Genomic DNA, 17,089 nt, shown 5'->3' with positions numbered 1-17,089 from the left:
TATTCTCTCATGTTTCTCAGCTCGTCTGCCTGTTCCTGTCATCAGCAGAAACTGTTCTTCATCATCAAATTGTTCATTGGTGTGTTCATCAGTGTTGAATGTGAGTGATGCGACTCTCTCCTGGTATAAAGGAATCAGTGTATTGTCCAGCATCAGTGTGTGTGATCTCAGCATCAGTCTCTCTCTACCTCTGGAGGTGGAATATCAGGATAAAAACACCTACAGCTGTGTGCTGAACAATCCCATCAGCAACCAGACCACACATCTGGACATCAACACACTCTGCCACACATGTGCAGGTACCACAGCACTGATGATATACAGTATGTGTGTGTTTACTGACCTGATCTCTGTCTTCTGTTGAAGATCAGACTAACACATTTACTTACAATTAATGTATCTCTTTAGACGTTAGAACACAGACTCATCCTACAGTGTCTCTGATAGTGTTGATCTCTGCTGGATCTCTGATGAGTGTTGCTGCAGTCGTGATCTTCTGCATCTGCAGGCGACTCAGAAAAATTGATGGAGAAAGTAAGAATTATCTATTGCTTTTGACAAGTATAACACCAAAAACTATACTTAAAAAATACACTCTACATAGATATATAAATATACACACAGTATAGATTATTTGATTGGTAGCCACAATTATCATACTCATAACTGTTTGTGCTCTACACCCTTTACTCATCTCACTCGCACAAAATTCAGGTTCTGCATTTCTCAAACTAAAACACAAATGTAAATCTGTGTCAATTTAATAATCAATGAACTTTTTTCATACTTGATGACATGTAAAGATGCAGTCCTCAGCTGGTTTTCAATTACTCTTCTATGAATGTTGTTTTACTTGTTGAGCTTCAATGATGACTAATATTCATTACACACACACACCAAAAAAAAATGCTTTAAACATTCCTCTGTTTTTGATTTATAAATTATCTGCAAATGTCTCAGCAAAATGTCTTTCTAATGTTAAATTCTTTCTAAATGTCTGTCTAATGTTTCTAATTTAATGCATCTATTATTATAGATGAAACAGTTCAGGCTCGTGAAGAAGAGATCACTTACGCTGATCCAACATTCTGCAAAAGAAATGCACAAAAATCGGTAAGATCAATTATTTCTAATTTATGTTGAGCATTTCTGTATTATTTCAGCAGTCAGTCAGATTTAGATATGTGCTTTTATGGCTGAAATGTCATTTCTGAACACAAAAAACAGCATTTCAGCCATAAGATCAGCATTCATTGTGAGAAACACAACACTGACTTTTATTGAATAATGAATAATTTGGATAATACTCAGGACACTTACTGCACCATATACTAACTAAAGAGTAATAGATCAACAAAGTCCATTTTAAGGGCATTAGTAAATATTTTCAGGGATCAACATGAGCCTCTGATGCTGTATTTCTTGTGTCAGTTGATGACATCATTGTCCAAATCTATAGTGAACAACTTCAGAGCCTTCTGTCCATAGGTTACTGAAAATGTGTTTTTAAAGCAAATAAGAATCACTGAAAGAGTGCAGAATCTCTAACTTCATCAAAACTATAGACTTTCAAATAAATGCAAAAACTGTCAATAATCACACTTTTTACAGGACTCTAGTCTGTAAGTCACACTGATGCCATTTTGTTAGAATTTTTTTTTTTTTTTTTTTTTTTTACAGAAAGCTAATATGGTCAGTGTTAAAAAAAGACAGAAAGAAGATAATTTAACATACAATACATTCAATTATTATTCTGGACTAAAGACTGCTTGACTGTTTCTCATGCTCATGTGATGATTTTTATTTTTTTTGGCTCACAATCAGGGGTCCGTTGCATAAACATAACTATTATGTTAAGACAGTGTCTTAAAGTGCCCCTATTATGGTTTTTCAAATATTCCCTTTCATGCAGTGTGTAATATAGCTGTTTGTGAATGTAAACGCTCTGCAAAGTTGTAAAGTCGAGAGTGTCATGATTCTGCCTTCTTGTCTCTGATTTTCCCTGGTCTTGAGGCAGGATCATGACAGGCCCATGTTTTGTGTGTAAGCACATGGCCATTTGTTTGGCTGTGTGCTTGCGTTGTCTCGTCATGTACCCCGCCCCCTTGTTATCTCATCTTGTTATCATTTTTGTATCATCGCCGTCACCTGTTTCCCTCATTAGTTTCTCCCTATTTTATCCCCTTGTGTTTGCTGTCTTGTGCCGGTTCATTGTGATTCTCAGTGTGTGTAAACCTTCCTGTGAGTACCCTGTGAAGAACTCTGTCTTGTAAAGTCCTGATCTTGTAGCTGTTGTTAGTTTATTGTCTAGTTATCAGTTTAATCTTAGTCTAGTGTAGTTTGTCTTTGTTTTTGCCCACCAGCCTTGTTTTGCCCCATCGTGGGTTTTGTTTTCCCTGTTTTGTCTTAATAAATCTGTGTGTATTGCATACCGTCTGCGATTGGGTTCATCTCTCCTACAACCACATAACAGAGAGTGCACGATAAATAAAGTTATTGTCTCCCAAAAGAAAGAACTGCCTTCACGAGTCGTTTGTATTTCGAATCCTACTGTGTGACGGTTCTACGTCACTAGAAGATACCTTTGCATAATGTCCGCCGATGTTGTACGTTGTCCACCCGTGAACAACTTAACCAGCCCTCAAACGTCCTTTTACTGACGACTGTTCAACGCGGTATTCGCAAAACGCTTGTTCTTGAAATGGGTCAGTACTCAGTTTATCTGGAACAACTTGCTCCTCATAATCTCAACCTGTAAGTATAAATAATTATTGTTGTATATATTTTCTACCGGGTGTTCAAAATTATTTGTTTTGGTAGAAATCTACCTAAAACTGTCTATTAATGCAGATTATCTGTCATTCTCACTACTCTGAGTAAAGATAAAGGATGGAGCAAGATTTGTTTTACAAACGTTTATGGTACATACATCGGTCATTCACGCTAGTGCTGGGCGAACATATGCACCGTTATTGATACAGTTTCCACGTGTTCAACGCAATAAATTTGAAAAATACACGTGGGTTTGTTGATGGACATACACTTATTAATGCTCATGGTGAGGAATTACAGTTGCAACATCTCATAATGTGTCTCAAACTGAGTAGTGAATCACTGAGAAATGTCCTGCTCAAGTCGTCTTTGCAATGGAGGTTCGGGTAGAATAATTAGTTCTTCCAATGTTTCTTCATCGGACTCATGCACGGATTGATATGATAAAATTGATTATATCGTCATTGTCTTTACAGTTCAATCGCTGAGCTTTAGGAAGTTTCCGGACAGAGCTGAAGTTCATGGCAATGGGTGTTAGCTTCCAAAACACGCGATGTATGCGGTAGACCAATCACAAGAGACTAAGATGTCCGGCTAATCAGAGCAGGCTCTAGGAAAAGAGGGATTTAGAGAGATTGATTCATTCGTCGAGTCGTTTGAGAATCATTGAAAAATGTGGTGATGTGCAATGTTTATTATAAGAAAATTAAACAGTTTTTTTACCTTTGGTGCATGTAAACCTGTTGGAGGAGACCTCCAAAACAACATTAGGACACTTTAAAATAGCATAATAGGGGCCCTTAAAGTTCTAATATGACCCACTGGCAGATAGTCAGGGGCAGTCAGTCTTACTTTTTCGGTATCAAATTAAGCCATTCTATGTTTTTATGTAACTGATTTAAAAAAAGAAGCTATGAGCAGTCTTAAAGAAAAAAAATGGATGTCTAACTTGTAAAACTAGTCCCCAGCTTAAAAAAAAAATGTGACATGTCAAAAACTACTAACACACATTGTTATCAGTTAAATAACGTAGCATTAGTTGATGTGGTAAAGTTCCCCTTAACTTGGATACCATGACCCGTGATACCATCCTAGACGATGAGATCTCAACCAGGTTGGGGAAAGCAGCCTCTACTTTGGGACGTCTGAATAAGCATTTACCTATCCGCACTAAAGTAAGGGCCGGATCACACAGAATGCGTTTTGACGTTTGAGGATTTGACCGACTAAGCTGACATCAATTAGGAGAATTAATAATATTGAACGTCAATTAGGAGACGACCCAGGTAAACACAAGTCATGCGTATGATAAAAATCTACCACAAATCACGCGTTAGAAGGACGTGTTTGACCGTTGCGCGCAAGTCTTGCATCTTTTATAGCGTCTCATGCATGACGTGCCGTTCTAAAAATGCGTTGTTATAGTTAAAATTATTTCAACTTTAAAAAAAAACACGTCAGTCCAAGAGGGTTTTTTTCCACTTCACTTACCAGTGTCTCTCGTTTTTAACTGCAAAAGCGTGCTCTGTGTGAATGGTCCCTAAGAGTATATGTTCTGCAGACCCAGCTTTAAACCGTGAGAAAAACATTCTAAATTCGGTTACATTTACATTTTAAGATAAACAATTTTGCTACAATTGCATCATTATTGATGTCCAAAGTAAAACTTACTTGAAGCAAAATCACTGAGTGAATCAGTGATATGGCAAATGATTAATGGCTTTTCGTAAAGCTACTTCATGTTTGCTTAGCATTAATAACAGTGCTGATTATGGTTGTTAGAGAAAAATATATAATCACACTGAATCTCAATCAGTCTTCAAGATTAATTTGCCACATTTTCATTTAAAAGACTTTATTATGAAATCTGTATATTGTGTTTTTTATGCAGAACATAAAAGAGGAGAATGACGTGGTATATGCTGGTATCGCCGTGAGGAGTTGATCAAACTTCAGTTTACTGTACCAGATCCAGCTGTGTGATCGTTTCACTAGGAACCTTCATCTACACCTGGCAGATCCTGAGTCTGGTTGAGTTTTAGGTTTGTGAGAATCACTACATGTAGCAACAGGTTTTAGCAATAATTCCAAAAAAAACTTTTCAGTTTTGAGTATTATCAGAAAATCCCAGCAGACATTCAGCAGGACCTCTCTTGGGGTTTGAAGTGTGATATTCAGTGATGGGCAAATGAAATGCTCTCTGAGTGCTTTGTAATACAGGGACTCGCCACTTGGGTGGTAATGTTTTCATGAATTCTAGCAGTGCACGGTTGTGATAATGCAATATGGCTTAGTGTGATTAGCAAATGGCAATGTCTGCAGTGTAATTATATAAATAAACAGTCTGATGGTGTTTCTCAGAGTGAAGCGCGACACTGTGTTCATTTACACACGAGCAGCTCATGATCCAGTAGTGTGTCAAGAGAGTCTCGGTTCACAGTAAATGCCATAGATACAGTATCAACGGTAAATGTTGCTACAAAAGAACTGCTTCTCTGTTTTGTGACTTTGATTTGCTTATGATGTAGATTTAAAAATGTAACATGCACAAAACATCTTCCCAAATTTGTCTTCCCAAACAAAAGAGAAGTTGTAAGGTCTCCCAGTGTTTTTCTGCCAAAATAAAAGCTGGTTTAACATTTGAAAGCAAAGACATTAAGAAAAATACTGGTACTGTCATTTTACAGTTGTTCTGTAAAAACGTCCTTGAATTTCTTTTTGGGGCCCCTGGCAGTTTGAGGCTCTAGTTTGTATGTCAAAAATAAATCCAGCTGTGGTCTGAATAATTTATATCTCCACAGAGATGTGGTTTGATCTGTAGGGTAAACGGGGTCTACATGAGCACAAGTCTATAACTGGACATCTGTGGTTGATGTCATGTCAGTTTGTGTGTGTGTGTTTATCTTGATGTCTCAATAGCGTGTGGTTTAAGGGTGTTTTTCCATTCCTTCAAACACGATGTTCACATTTTGACTTCTGCTTTAAACAGAACAGCTTTACCACGAAATACTGAGCCAGTAAACGCTGATGTTTGACAAAAAAGGACAACACATCAAACAATGATATTACTGTAAAATCTGAAAATACCATATACTATGAATGCTGAGATATGAATTTCATATCAAAAGTAACCTGCTCTGTCTTGTCTTGTCCTCTTTACTGCACGTGTTTTTTCACTGCATGAGTAAATGGACGTGTTGCGTGAGAACAGTAACCTTAACCCTAAAATGGGCGACGTATTCTGTGGGATAGAAACATTTGAGAGGCTGTGGGGAGAGGCAAGGAAAGTATAGGTCTCATTTCTTGGTTGTTGTGAATATTTCGATCTGGTGACTTTGTTCATACATTCTTTGTTTAGCTCACGGGCAGAATTTAAAAACATGATCTGTAGTGGGAAATCTGCTCACCTTTATATAAAAGTTGATATATTTCACATATTTACAATATTTGGATGGGAATTGCATGTTTAAAAAGTTGTTGTTAAGTGTTAGCTTATTACATTTTGAAATTGTATGAATTAATTTTTTTTTATTTTTCATAATATGTCTGTAAATGTTTGTATCCCTCAGGATATGTGGCCCTTTTGGGGGTATACATTTATTGAAAACAGAATGCTTGTTTGGCAATGCGTTACTTTTTAGATTTTTTTTAAAACACTTATTCTCTCATAATTTAAACTAATCATTCTTTGTAAAATTCTGTTGAACAATAAGTAATATAGCTGCGAGCAGCTATTGCGGGCCCAAGCTGGTGGCACCATCACCGGCTTGGGCCCTCCATCGCTGCTCGCAGCTATACATATATATATGTATATATATATATATATATATATGTATATAGACACACACTCACACATATATACATATATATATATATATATATATATAGACACACACACACACACACATATATATATATATATTACCTTTTTTGGATGCTAAACTATTGTTTATTATATGCTTTGTACTTCACTCACGTTCCAATATCGAAGGGAAAAATGATCCTCTTCACATGCGCAAAAATGTGCTTGGAAAATTCACAGTGGAGCGGTGCTTACTGTGAATGTACGAATTGTACTACTGACTATTTAGAGCAGTGTAATTTTTAGATGTTAGGTTGACCATTTTATTATTATATTTTATTAAGGCTATAATGAACAGGCTGCAATGTCAAGATTGCAATGCTGGAATGTGTGTGTGTGTGTGTGTGTGTGTGTGTGTGTGTGTGTGTGTGTGTGTGTGTGTGTGTGTGTGTGTGTGTGTTCATGTTTTTCTATCCCGGTGGGGACTTTAACCTGAATGCATACAGACTCATGGGGACTCGTGTCACAGTGGGGACCTAAATAGAGGTCCCCATGGGTAAACAAGCTTATAAATCATACAGAATGAGTTTTTTTGGAAATGTAAAAATGCAGAAAGTTTTCTGTGATGGGTAGGTTTAGGGGTAGGGTTAGTGTAATGAGATAAAATATACAGTTTGTACAGTATAAAAATCATTAAATCTATGGAGAGTCCCCACAAAGATAGTAAACCTTGTGTGTGTGTGTGTGTGTGTGTGTGTGTGTGTGTGTGTGGCGTGGGCGCGATTGAACAGTGGACACATAAAAACATACTCCGTCATTATACAGGACGACATTCAAACTGCAAAGTGTTAACTTTGTGTACAGTCGCAATAAAACACAACATTGTGCTTTTGTAAAATAATTTCAAGCAATCCACCCCCCGAAAGGCGCTAATTTTAAAATTAAACTAAAATGCTCATGGCTGCACGGGCATTCATAACGGTGTGCGTCCACGGCGAGTAACGAGCAGAACAGAGTGAACGTTTTTCAGTTAATTCCTACTTCCATAGGAATTCATTTGAAACGCTCGCTCAACCACTATCAGTGTCAGTGCGGACGAACATATTTTACTTTCGTTTTTAAGTTGGCGATTCAAAAGCCCCCAGTGGTGTCACACGTCGATTAACCGGTGGTAAAATATTCTCACCGTCACATACCTAGTATATTTTTATGTAGATACAATAGGCCTACCTGATTTTGAACACAAGAGGGCAGTATAGCCCTATGTATGACTTGACTTTTATGGGACTAAATAGAACAATTACTATTTTTAAACTTATAAATATTTATTAAATTGAAAAAAAAAATAATAAAATGGTTTTAGTTGTGATATTTTTATACTTTTATATAGAAATAAATGGTGTTTAAGTACATTTTTAGAAGATGAGGCTTTTAGTGTTTCCTTTTTGGACATTACTTTAGTCCCTCACTATAGCAAAACCGTTTGAGATGTTTAATATCCGTTCACAATTTAGCATCTTTAATGTATCTTTATCATTTTGAAAAAGTTTGGTGTGAATAAAATAAACCAGTTAGGAAGAGTAGCTAAAAACTCATAGTCTGAAATATCCAAAAAATCCACATTCAAACCAAAATATCTGACTTCCTTTTGCTCTGAGCTAATGACTCTAAATTAGAAAGTTGTCCGGCTCGGTGAGACCAATATACGTACTGATTTTTGTAACTGTAGTTAAAACTAACCCCCCCACTTTTGTCAAAAGCATGTTGAAAGTGACACACTTCCTGCTGCCAGTTGGTGGCGCTATAAATTTGACTCACAATAGTTACATCCATCTGATCGGTCTCTTACCATGAACACACTGCTAAAGTTTCATCAAGACCAGTTAATGTATGCAGAAGTTATAACACTTCGTCTCTCTCTTTTCTCGCCAAAAATTTGTTTCCTCGCCACGGCCAAACCGTTCGAGATATCAAAAATCCGTTCGCAATTTAGCATCCTCAATGTCTTGACTTTATTCTGACCAAGTTTGGTGGCGATCGGATGAAATCCCTAGGAGGAGTATTTCACATTCCATTGTATGCGTTTTCCAAACAACGTATAATAACCGACTTCCTGTTGGGCTTTTGTAAAACTTAGAGCACGAAAGTTGTTCGGCCCGATGAGATAAATGTGTACCGAGTTTCATATTATTACATGCAAGCGTGTTTAATTTATGGACCAAGTTTTCGGACCCCATTCCAGGGGGCGCTGTCGAGCCCCCCTGCCACGCCCCGCTACCAGCTTCAGCCCGGCCCTGATGGCCGCAGGTTCTGACGTGTGTGCAAAATTTCAAGAGTTTTTGAGCATGTTAAGGGCCCCAAAAGTGGCAAAAAGGCAAAAAAAAAAAAAATCCTTACGGAAACAATTCGCCCTTTCAGGGCTTGGGCCCTAATAATGCCTATTTATGAATTTATTAGTCTACTGTATCATATTCAATACGCAGATTTCTAGAGCCTATAAATTATCAATATGACCAAAACTTTGCTGAAAAACCTGTTGTACACAATGTTTTACTACTTCATGCCTTCTGTAGTTTATACTTTATAAAGTAAAATCTTTTTTTCTCAGAAATCTTTAATGATTTTTATAAAGTAAATGTAAGTGACACATTTACTGGACTGAAGCAACTTGGATTTACTTTTTTAATTCATACACCATTTTTTAATGTTAAAAATTACAAATTATTTTCACATTTTTCATGTTAATATAATATAAATATATAAATATAACACAACAGGCTTTTGGGGAACATTTATTTGTCCATCTCTCAATCAATTAAATGTTTAATATAAAAAAAAAATGGTGTGTGAATAATCAAGTAAACCCAAGTTGCCTCAGTCCAGAGTTATCTTACATTTAAATTCATCAAAGATTTCTGAGTAAAAACGATTTCTGGGCTAAAATGTTGTAATACGCATTTCCAAATAAGCATTCATTTTTTCCACAAGTCATGTTTAAACAAGTCATAATAAGATGGAAAATTGCAATAAATAAATTGGTTGATGTCTCTTTAAGGTCTTTTTAGATGATTGACGTGATCATGCAGATAAGCAGCGCTAGAGTCAGTAGTTATTTCCAGCTCTAGCCCGAGAAGATGAAGTCATTTCTAAGAACTTTTCTTTTTTTACATAAACATCATATCCTGTTTTTTGACTGTCAATGTCTGAAAATAATTTTAGGAATAAAAACGATGTATGATTTACTGTTGTAAATTTTATATTATCATACAAAGGTTAATAGAAATGTCAAAACAAAACAAAACAAAATTCAACTGTATTGCCATTTTTCTCAGATGTTACAGCTATTGTCTTGGAGTGTATGTAGCGAGATACTTGACTCATACGTCATACCATGTGACTGATCACTTTATATTATTACAACTCCCTTAGAGTCTCTTTCAAGATGTTTTAAGTCTGTGACTTTGAAATTATTATAATACAATGAATAAATGGCTGAGTGTATAAAAGGTGATAGTAGTGGTGTAGTTACAACATCTATAAGCAAGGGTGAACAGACCATGTTAACCAGACCCTTGACCCCTGATTTAGATCACGTGTCAAACTTCACTCCTGGAGGGCTACTGTCCTGTAAAGTGTAGCTCTAACTAGCCTCAAAACACTTGCCTGGATGTTTCTAGTAATCCTGAAGACGTTGATAAGCTGGTTCAGGTGTGTTTAATCAGGGTTGGAGCTAAACTCTGCGTTCATGACATGACGTAATTACAATAGTCTCGAGATGACAACATGTGACGTCCCATTCAGAGCTGGTCATATCCTCGGACTGGGAATTGTGCATTACTATGGTAACACTATCAATGCCTAAATATGCAGAGGTCAGGTGGTACAAGTAGCTCTCAGAAATTTCCCATCTTACAAGCTGTAATTACGAGGTCTACGAGGACGTGAACGCTTTTTACAAGTTGAAATCTTGTAATTATCGTAATTACGACATGGCCTGAACACACCTATACTCTGCTGGTTTGACACCCTTGATTTAGAGGAAAGTGTCCATACCATCATACCAAGTGAGCACCACCGAGTGTTCAGAATAAAACTTCACGTCTGGAAAAGTAACAATGCTGATAAATAGAATATGCGGTATAGACAAATCTCACAGTCATGTCCTAGTGGATTTACTCAACATTTCACAACGCCCAAATACAAGAAAAGGCACAAACTCCATAATTAAAGGGTTGTTCATCTCAGTTAATTCAGTTAGGGACCGTTCGGTATTTATGGAATGGACCACCGGAGGAAAATAGGGGAGGGTCATGTCTTTGTATTCTCTGTTGAGGGGAGGGTCACCCAACTTTTGTATTCATGAAAACAGCAAAATTACAAAGTGGCTTGTTTGGTGCATATTTTTCCATGTAGCTCTCTCGGTCTCGCCCCGGCATGTATTAATTCCTTAATAGCTTATTTTATTAACTAATAGTGCAAATGAATGCGTTAATTACCACAATGGGTTGAAGTCATGTACTTCAACTTCGAAATGTCTGCTTTAATTAATCATTAGCTAATGATTTGCAAATGTATCATTATGTTATGACTTACTTGTTGAGGCACATGACTCAAAACTCTTCCGATAGCCCCTTAAATAAAAAACGAACATCCCTAATTCAATAAATAAATAAATAAATAACATTGTTCATTACGTCATCAACAATAGGTTGTTTTGGTCAGCAGTTGAACATTTAGCTCTCAAAGGGAAGGACAAATATGAACCCCAAAATGTTAAAGATGAGATAGATAAAGATGTAGACAGAAAATCTCACCTTAAGGGAACCCAATGGAGTCCAGAAACAAACTTGTGAGAGATGATGAAGATCTGCTCCTGCTCTTCATAAACTGCCTCCTGAGGAAAACAAAGCATTATCAGGAAACAAACGTGTTTTTCTGCGTGATGATAATATAGGTTACCATCTATATGGGATAAACTGCTACTCTGATGTCTTAAATATGGAATAATTACGTATTATACAGGTTTAAATTGGTTTATACTTTAGGCCTTTAATTTATTCTGAAAAAAAGGAAAAGGGGTTAATGCTCTCAGATGTGGAAAACAGGATAATTAGTCAAGTCATTTTATGAAAAAAGGTTGAACAAATTGCAACAGAAGCAAACTCAAAACGTTAACAAAACATTAACTCAAAATGTTAACAAACAATTTAAAAAAACTTGTAATACATTTTTTGTTTGTCTTGATGTAAGTAATCAGCTCAGTCATTTTCATAGTGATATCTAAAGGTTAATTTTTTTACCCTATTCACATGAGTAAAAGAATGAATAGGCGTATGAATAGGCTATATTTGGGTCTTTTTCGAAACTTTCCCCTAATGGGATTCTTCTGGGCTTTTTTTTTCCTTACTCAGGACATATTGAGGATACAAAATCAATTGAGTTTACTTCTGTTGCAATTTGTTCAAGGTTGACCCCCATTTTGGCTTAAAATGACTGGACTAAATCTCTGTTCCACAACAATAAGGCTTTTCAATCAACAAATCACCAACATTTACCATGGATTTACTGTGGTGGTAACACGAACTGTAACCATGGTACTGTGGCAGAAATGTGAGATATTTATTATATTACACATATTAGATGCATTAAAGTATTGGAATATAATTAAAGTATTATGTTATTAAACTATAGCGGTTTTTGTGTATGTATTTATACTATGTGTTTAGGCCACTGTTTTTCATAACAAAATCATAGAAACAGTTATTTTTAACAGTGCATCAGTTTCTGATGCAGAAAAGTTAGTTCATGCATTCATGACCTCGAGACTAGATTACTGTAATGCTTTATTAGCTGGTTGTCCTGCATCCTCAATAAACAAGATACAGTTAGTCCAAAATGCCGCCGCTAGAGTTCTTACTAGGTCAAGAAAATATGATCATATAACACCGATTTTATCATCCCTACATTGGTTACCTATAAAGTCCCGTATTAATTACAAGGTATTGCTACTGACTTATAAAGCCCTAAACGGCTTAGCTCCAGTCTATTTAACAGATCTTCTATCGCCCTATAATCCATCGCGCTCTTTAAGGTCACTAAATTCGAGGCTTTTGGTCATACCTAGGATATCCAGATCCACCAAAGGAGGGAGAGCATTTTCACATTTAGCTCCAAAACTCTGGAATAGCCTTCCTGATACTGTTCGTTGCTCAGACTCGCTCTCCCAGTATAAAACTAGATTAAAGACGCATCTCTTCAGCCAGGCATTCATATAATATTTTTAATCTTACAGTTCAAACTACAATCCGGCCTCTAGTTCATAAATGCCAGAGGAGAACTGGCCCCCGACTGAGCCTGGGTTCTCCCAAGGTTTTTTTTTTCTCCATTAGGTCACCTGATGGAGTTTTAGGACACCATTAGGTCACTTGATGGAGTTTTTCGGTTCTTTGCCACTGTTGCCTTTGGCTTGCTCAGTTGGGGATATTTAATTTTATTTTATCAATCAATAAATTCCACTTGAAACAAACCTTGTTGTATTATTTTAATTTAATACTGTGAAGCTGCTTTGATACAATCTGTATTGTGAAAAGCGCTATACAAATATACTTGACTTGACTTGACTTGACAGTGAGGTGCCATGATTACCTAGCATGATATCCAAATGTAGGATACTATGGAAGCTGAATGGTTAATTTTAATGAAGTGGAGTCTTAAAAATATTTAAATTGTATAATATAAAAATGATTTAGTTACAATTTTTACAGACGTTAATAATAAAAAAAAAACAGTAAAATGCAGGCCTGTATTCCTTTATTTAGTTTCTGCTAAAACACACAGTTAAACTGTCTGACAGGAAGCTAACGACAAACACATATGCACATATTCTGCAACATGTGTGAGAGCAGAAACAGAACAGTCCATGAGTAAATGTGCTTAAAAAAATAAAATAAAATAAAATTTAGATTTTTAGGTTTGTATTTACATTGTTCTTTTTTTTTTTTTTTTTTTTTTTTTTTTGCAGAAAAAAAAATGAAATGCCAAATTGGACATGTTTGTCAGAGTGAAGCAGAACACTGTATTCATTTACACACGAGCAGCTCATGATCCAGTAGTGTGTCAAGAGTGTCTCGGTTCACAGTAAATGCCACATATACAGTATCAACGGTAAATGTTGCTCCAAAAGAACTGCATCTCTATAAGTGTTGTGACTTTGATTCGCTTATGATGTACATTTAAAAATGTAAAATGCACAAAACATCTTCCCAAATTTGTAACGAGAATCAGTTATAAATCTTTATCAACAAAAGAGAAGCTGTAAGGTCTCTCAACAGTTATCCGTCAAAATAAAAGCTTGATGGCTTAACATTTGAAGGCAAAGAAATTAAGATATTAGTTTTCTGTAAAAACTTCCTTGAGTTGAACTTTTTTTTAGAGGCCCCTGGCAGTTTGAGGCTCTAGTTTGTATGTCAAAAATAAAACCTGCTGTGGTTGAATAATTTATATCTGCATGAGCATGAATCTATAACTGGACATCTGTGGTTGAAGTTAGTTTATGCTGATGTCTCAATAGCGTGTGGTTTAAGGGTGTTTTTTCCACTTCATCACATACGACGTTCACAGTTTTCCTTCTGCTTTTCACAGAACAGTTTTCCCACGAATTAAAAAAAAAAAAAATCATCACATCAAAATGATAGCCTACCACTGCAAAATGTGTAAATGTCATCTACCGGTACTAAAGCTGAGACTGTTTCATATCAAAAGTAACCTGCTCTGTTTTGTCTGTTTGTGCGCTATAAACAGCGCTAAAGTCTACAGTTATTTCCAGCTCGAGCAAGAGAAGCTGAAGTCATTTCTAAAAACCACTTTTCTTGATATCACACCTTTTTTTTATAAACATCATACATGTCAGTGTCTATGTCTGAGAGTATTTTTAAGAACAAGTACAATGTATGATTCACTTATGCACATTTTTAGTGATTCATTTTATGTTTTTATCACTTCTTGGGAGTAACTAACTAAAAGTTGCAATCCTGCAACACATTTCTCCTATAATGCAAACTTTGCATTATAGGAGAAATGTGTTGCAGGATTGCAAACTATATATTTATAGTAAAATATCCAAAGGATATTTACACATTTTCTCAAAGTAGTAGTAAAGTCCATGATCTGTTCTGTGACATAAGTTTGGTTCAAATATGCTCATATTTAGACAAATCAAATAAAGCAAAATTAAAAAGTGCCATTTTTTTTTCCATTTTCAATAACTTTAATGACATTTTTCTCAGTTGTCACAGCGTTTTGTCTTTGAGTGTGTGTAGCGTGACACTTGACTCATAATACCATGTGACTGATCACTCACTTTATATTGCAACTTCTCAGACAAGTTTCTTTAAGATGTTTTATTAAATCTGTGACTTTTAAACTATAATAATACTATGAATTAATGACAGTAAAAGGTGCTTTTGTGCACATAATGGTGAAGTTAAAACATCTAACAGCATCTAAATTTTATTTGGGTGTCATTTACTGCGAAATAACACAAGCACAAACTTTCTGCACCATCTTATCTAAAGGTCAGCATAACATTGGTCTCTTCAGTGGGTTGAGCCTTCATGCTCCATTGCGCCATTAAAAAGAGTCATTCTGATCGTTTATACATTCACATCAGATTTATTTCCACATTTGAATGAGGCCTAAAACCGATCTGAAAATAAAGTACCTATTTATTCATGAATTGCTGGTTCTGATTTTAAATAGCTAACAGAACATACTGGACACACATGATTGCTGAAGAACTATCAAGGAATAATGTCCTTGTTGCTAAATACATCTACATTATTTAAAAGCTAACAACGCTAGCACTGAGTAAATGGTTTCATTTGGAGCAGTCAAAGTCCCTTTCAAGGACAGTCACTCTGCTTACTCGACGGCTATATTTGAAACACCTCAGCAGGGTTGTCAACTTTCACGCATTTGGCGTGACACACGTGATTTCACTCTCACGCCAGATTCACACATACTCCGTTTGCACGTACGTATGCGATGGAGGAGCATCAAAGGCTCATTGTACTTTCACATCCCGCGTTTACAGTGCACAATAGGTCTGCTGCTGTATACAACAAACACAACATTTATTCAAATTTTTTTTTTAAATCCAAGTTGTGTACAATTCAAGTTGTTACTGAAAATGTTTTGTCAGCAATGGATTCTCTTTGTACACAGTACAGTTATGCATCTTTCATAGACTTATTCACGTTTAAACTAGGGCTGTGAAAAGATTAATCGCGATTAATCGCATCCAAAATAAAAGTTTGTGTTTAAATAATATATGTGTTTGTACGTGGTATAATTATTTTGTATATATAAATACACACACATGCATGTATATATTTAAGAAAAACTGTTACTTATATATAAAAAAAATTATATTTATATATAATATAAATTATATATAAATATATACAGTAGGCTATATGTATGCAAATATTTCTTAAATATATACATGCATGTGTGTGTATTTATATATACAAAATAATTATACCACGTACAAACACATATATTATGTAAACACAAACTTTTATTTTGGATGCGATTAATCGCGATTAATCTTTTCACAGCCCTAGAAACACTAAATTTACACAATGTATTATTCAATGCATTACTTACATAGATGTATATTATATTAATTCGGCATTATGCTTTAATGGGCGGCAGTGGCTCATGTAGGTTGTCTACAAACTGGAAGGTTGGTGGTTCAATCCACGGTTCCACCTGACCAAGTGTCGAGGTGTCCATGAGCAAGACACCTAACCCCAGCTGCTCCCGACAAGCTGGATGGCGCCTTGCATGGCTGACACCGCCGTCGGTGTATGAATGAGTGTGTGAATGTGAGGCTAAATGTAAAGCGCTTTGGTGGCCATAGGTCTGTGAAAGCGCTATATAAATGCAGTCCATTTACCATTTTACCATTTAATTCAGCGCATGCAGCACAGCAAAAATGGACTCCTGGAACACATTGCTGGACCATTTGCAGTGTGAACGCTCCAACCTGTAAACATAGGCATAAAAAAATACGCACTGCAGACGGAGTTTGTGTAAACTTGACGTCCAGCTGCCCAAGTAAATCTAATGCCAAATAAAAAAAGGCAATGTGATGACTGTTTGGCATATGACATCACAAATCATGTTATTTTGATGTAATATGCCATTTGGTCTGCACAGAGCCACATGAAGTCAAACACACGTATTGACAAGGTATGGGTTTTAATAAAACCAATGAAGACCTCTTGATTGGACCAGTCTGAACCAATCACATTTTTCCGAACCATGCAAGGTCAGCTGCTGACCCCCTCCTGCAGATCATTATCTGTTGATAATCGTACACTTGCAGGGCTCTAAAGTGTCACGCATTGAGCGTGACAGTCACTCATTCCGGTCTTTTGTCACGCACTCCCGCCACACATTGCATTTCTCACACGGAAAACTATTTATAATATATTTAATATGGCGCAGCGC

At 36.1% G+C, this 17,089-nt stretch overlaps 2 protein-coding genes across 4 annotated transcripts in view; one reads left to right on the top strand and one right to left on the bottom strand.

Annotated features, from left to right (window-relative positions):
• The window catches only part of LOC307170525 (uncharacterized protein), a gene marked incomplete at its 3' end in the record, with an annotated part of 195,647 nt that overhangs the window by 140,542 nt on the left and 38,016 nt on the right, over positions 1–17,089 (bottom strand). The window lies entirely within an intron of this gene.
• LOC307169941 (SLAM family member 5-like) overlaps positions 1–17,089 on the top strand; it is a 44,073-nt gene that overhangs the window by 1,471 nt on the left and 25,513 nt on the right. For 2 of the 3 annotated variants that reach the window (XM_079890822.1, XM_079890820.1), the window contains exons 3-5: positions 21–299; positions 409–534; positions 1,037–1,113. In XM_079890822.1, the coding sequence (XP_079746948.1) occupies positions 21–299; positions 409–534; positions 1,037–1,113 (482 nt within the window). Of the gene's footprint in view, positions 1–20; positions 300–408; positions 535–1,036; positions 1,114–4,663; positions 5,884–17,089 lie in introns of those variants that run through there. The other variant, XM_079890821.1, reaches the window with a different exon arrangement.

This window comes from Squalius cephalus, assembly GCF_949319135.1.
Source record: "Squalius cephalus genome assembly, chromosome: 13".
Classification (NCBI taxonomy): domain Eukaryota; kingdom Metazoa; phylum Chordata; class Actinopteri; order Cypriniformes; family Leuciscidae; genus Squalius; species Squalius cephalus.
Note: the sequence above shows the minus strand (reverse complement) of the source record. Positions and strands in the feature narration are given on the sequence as shown.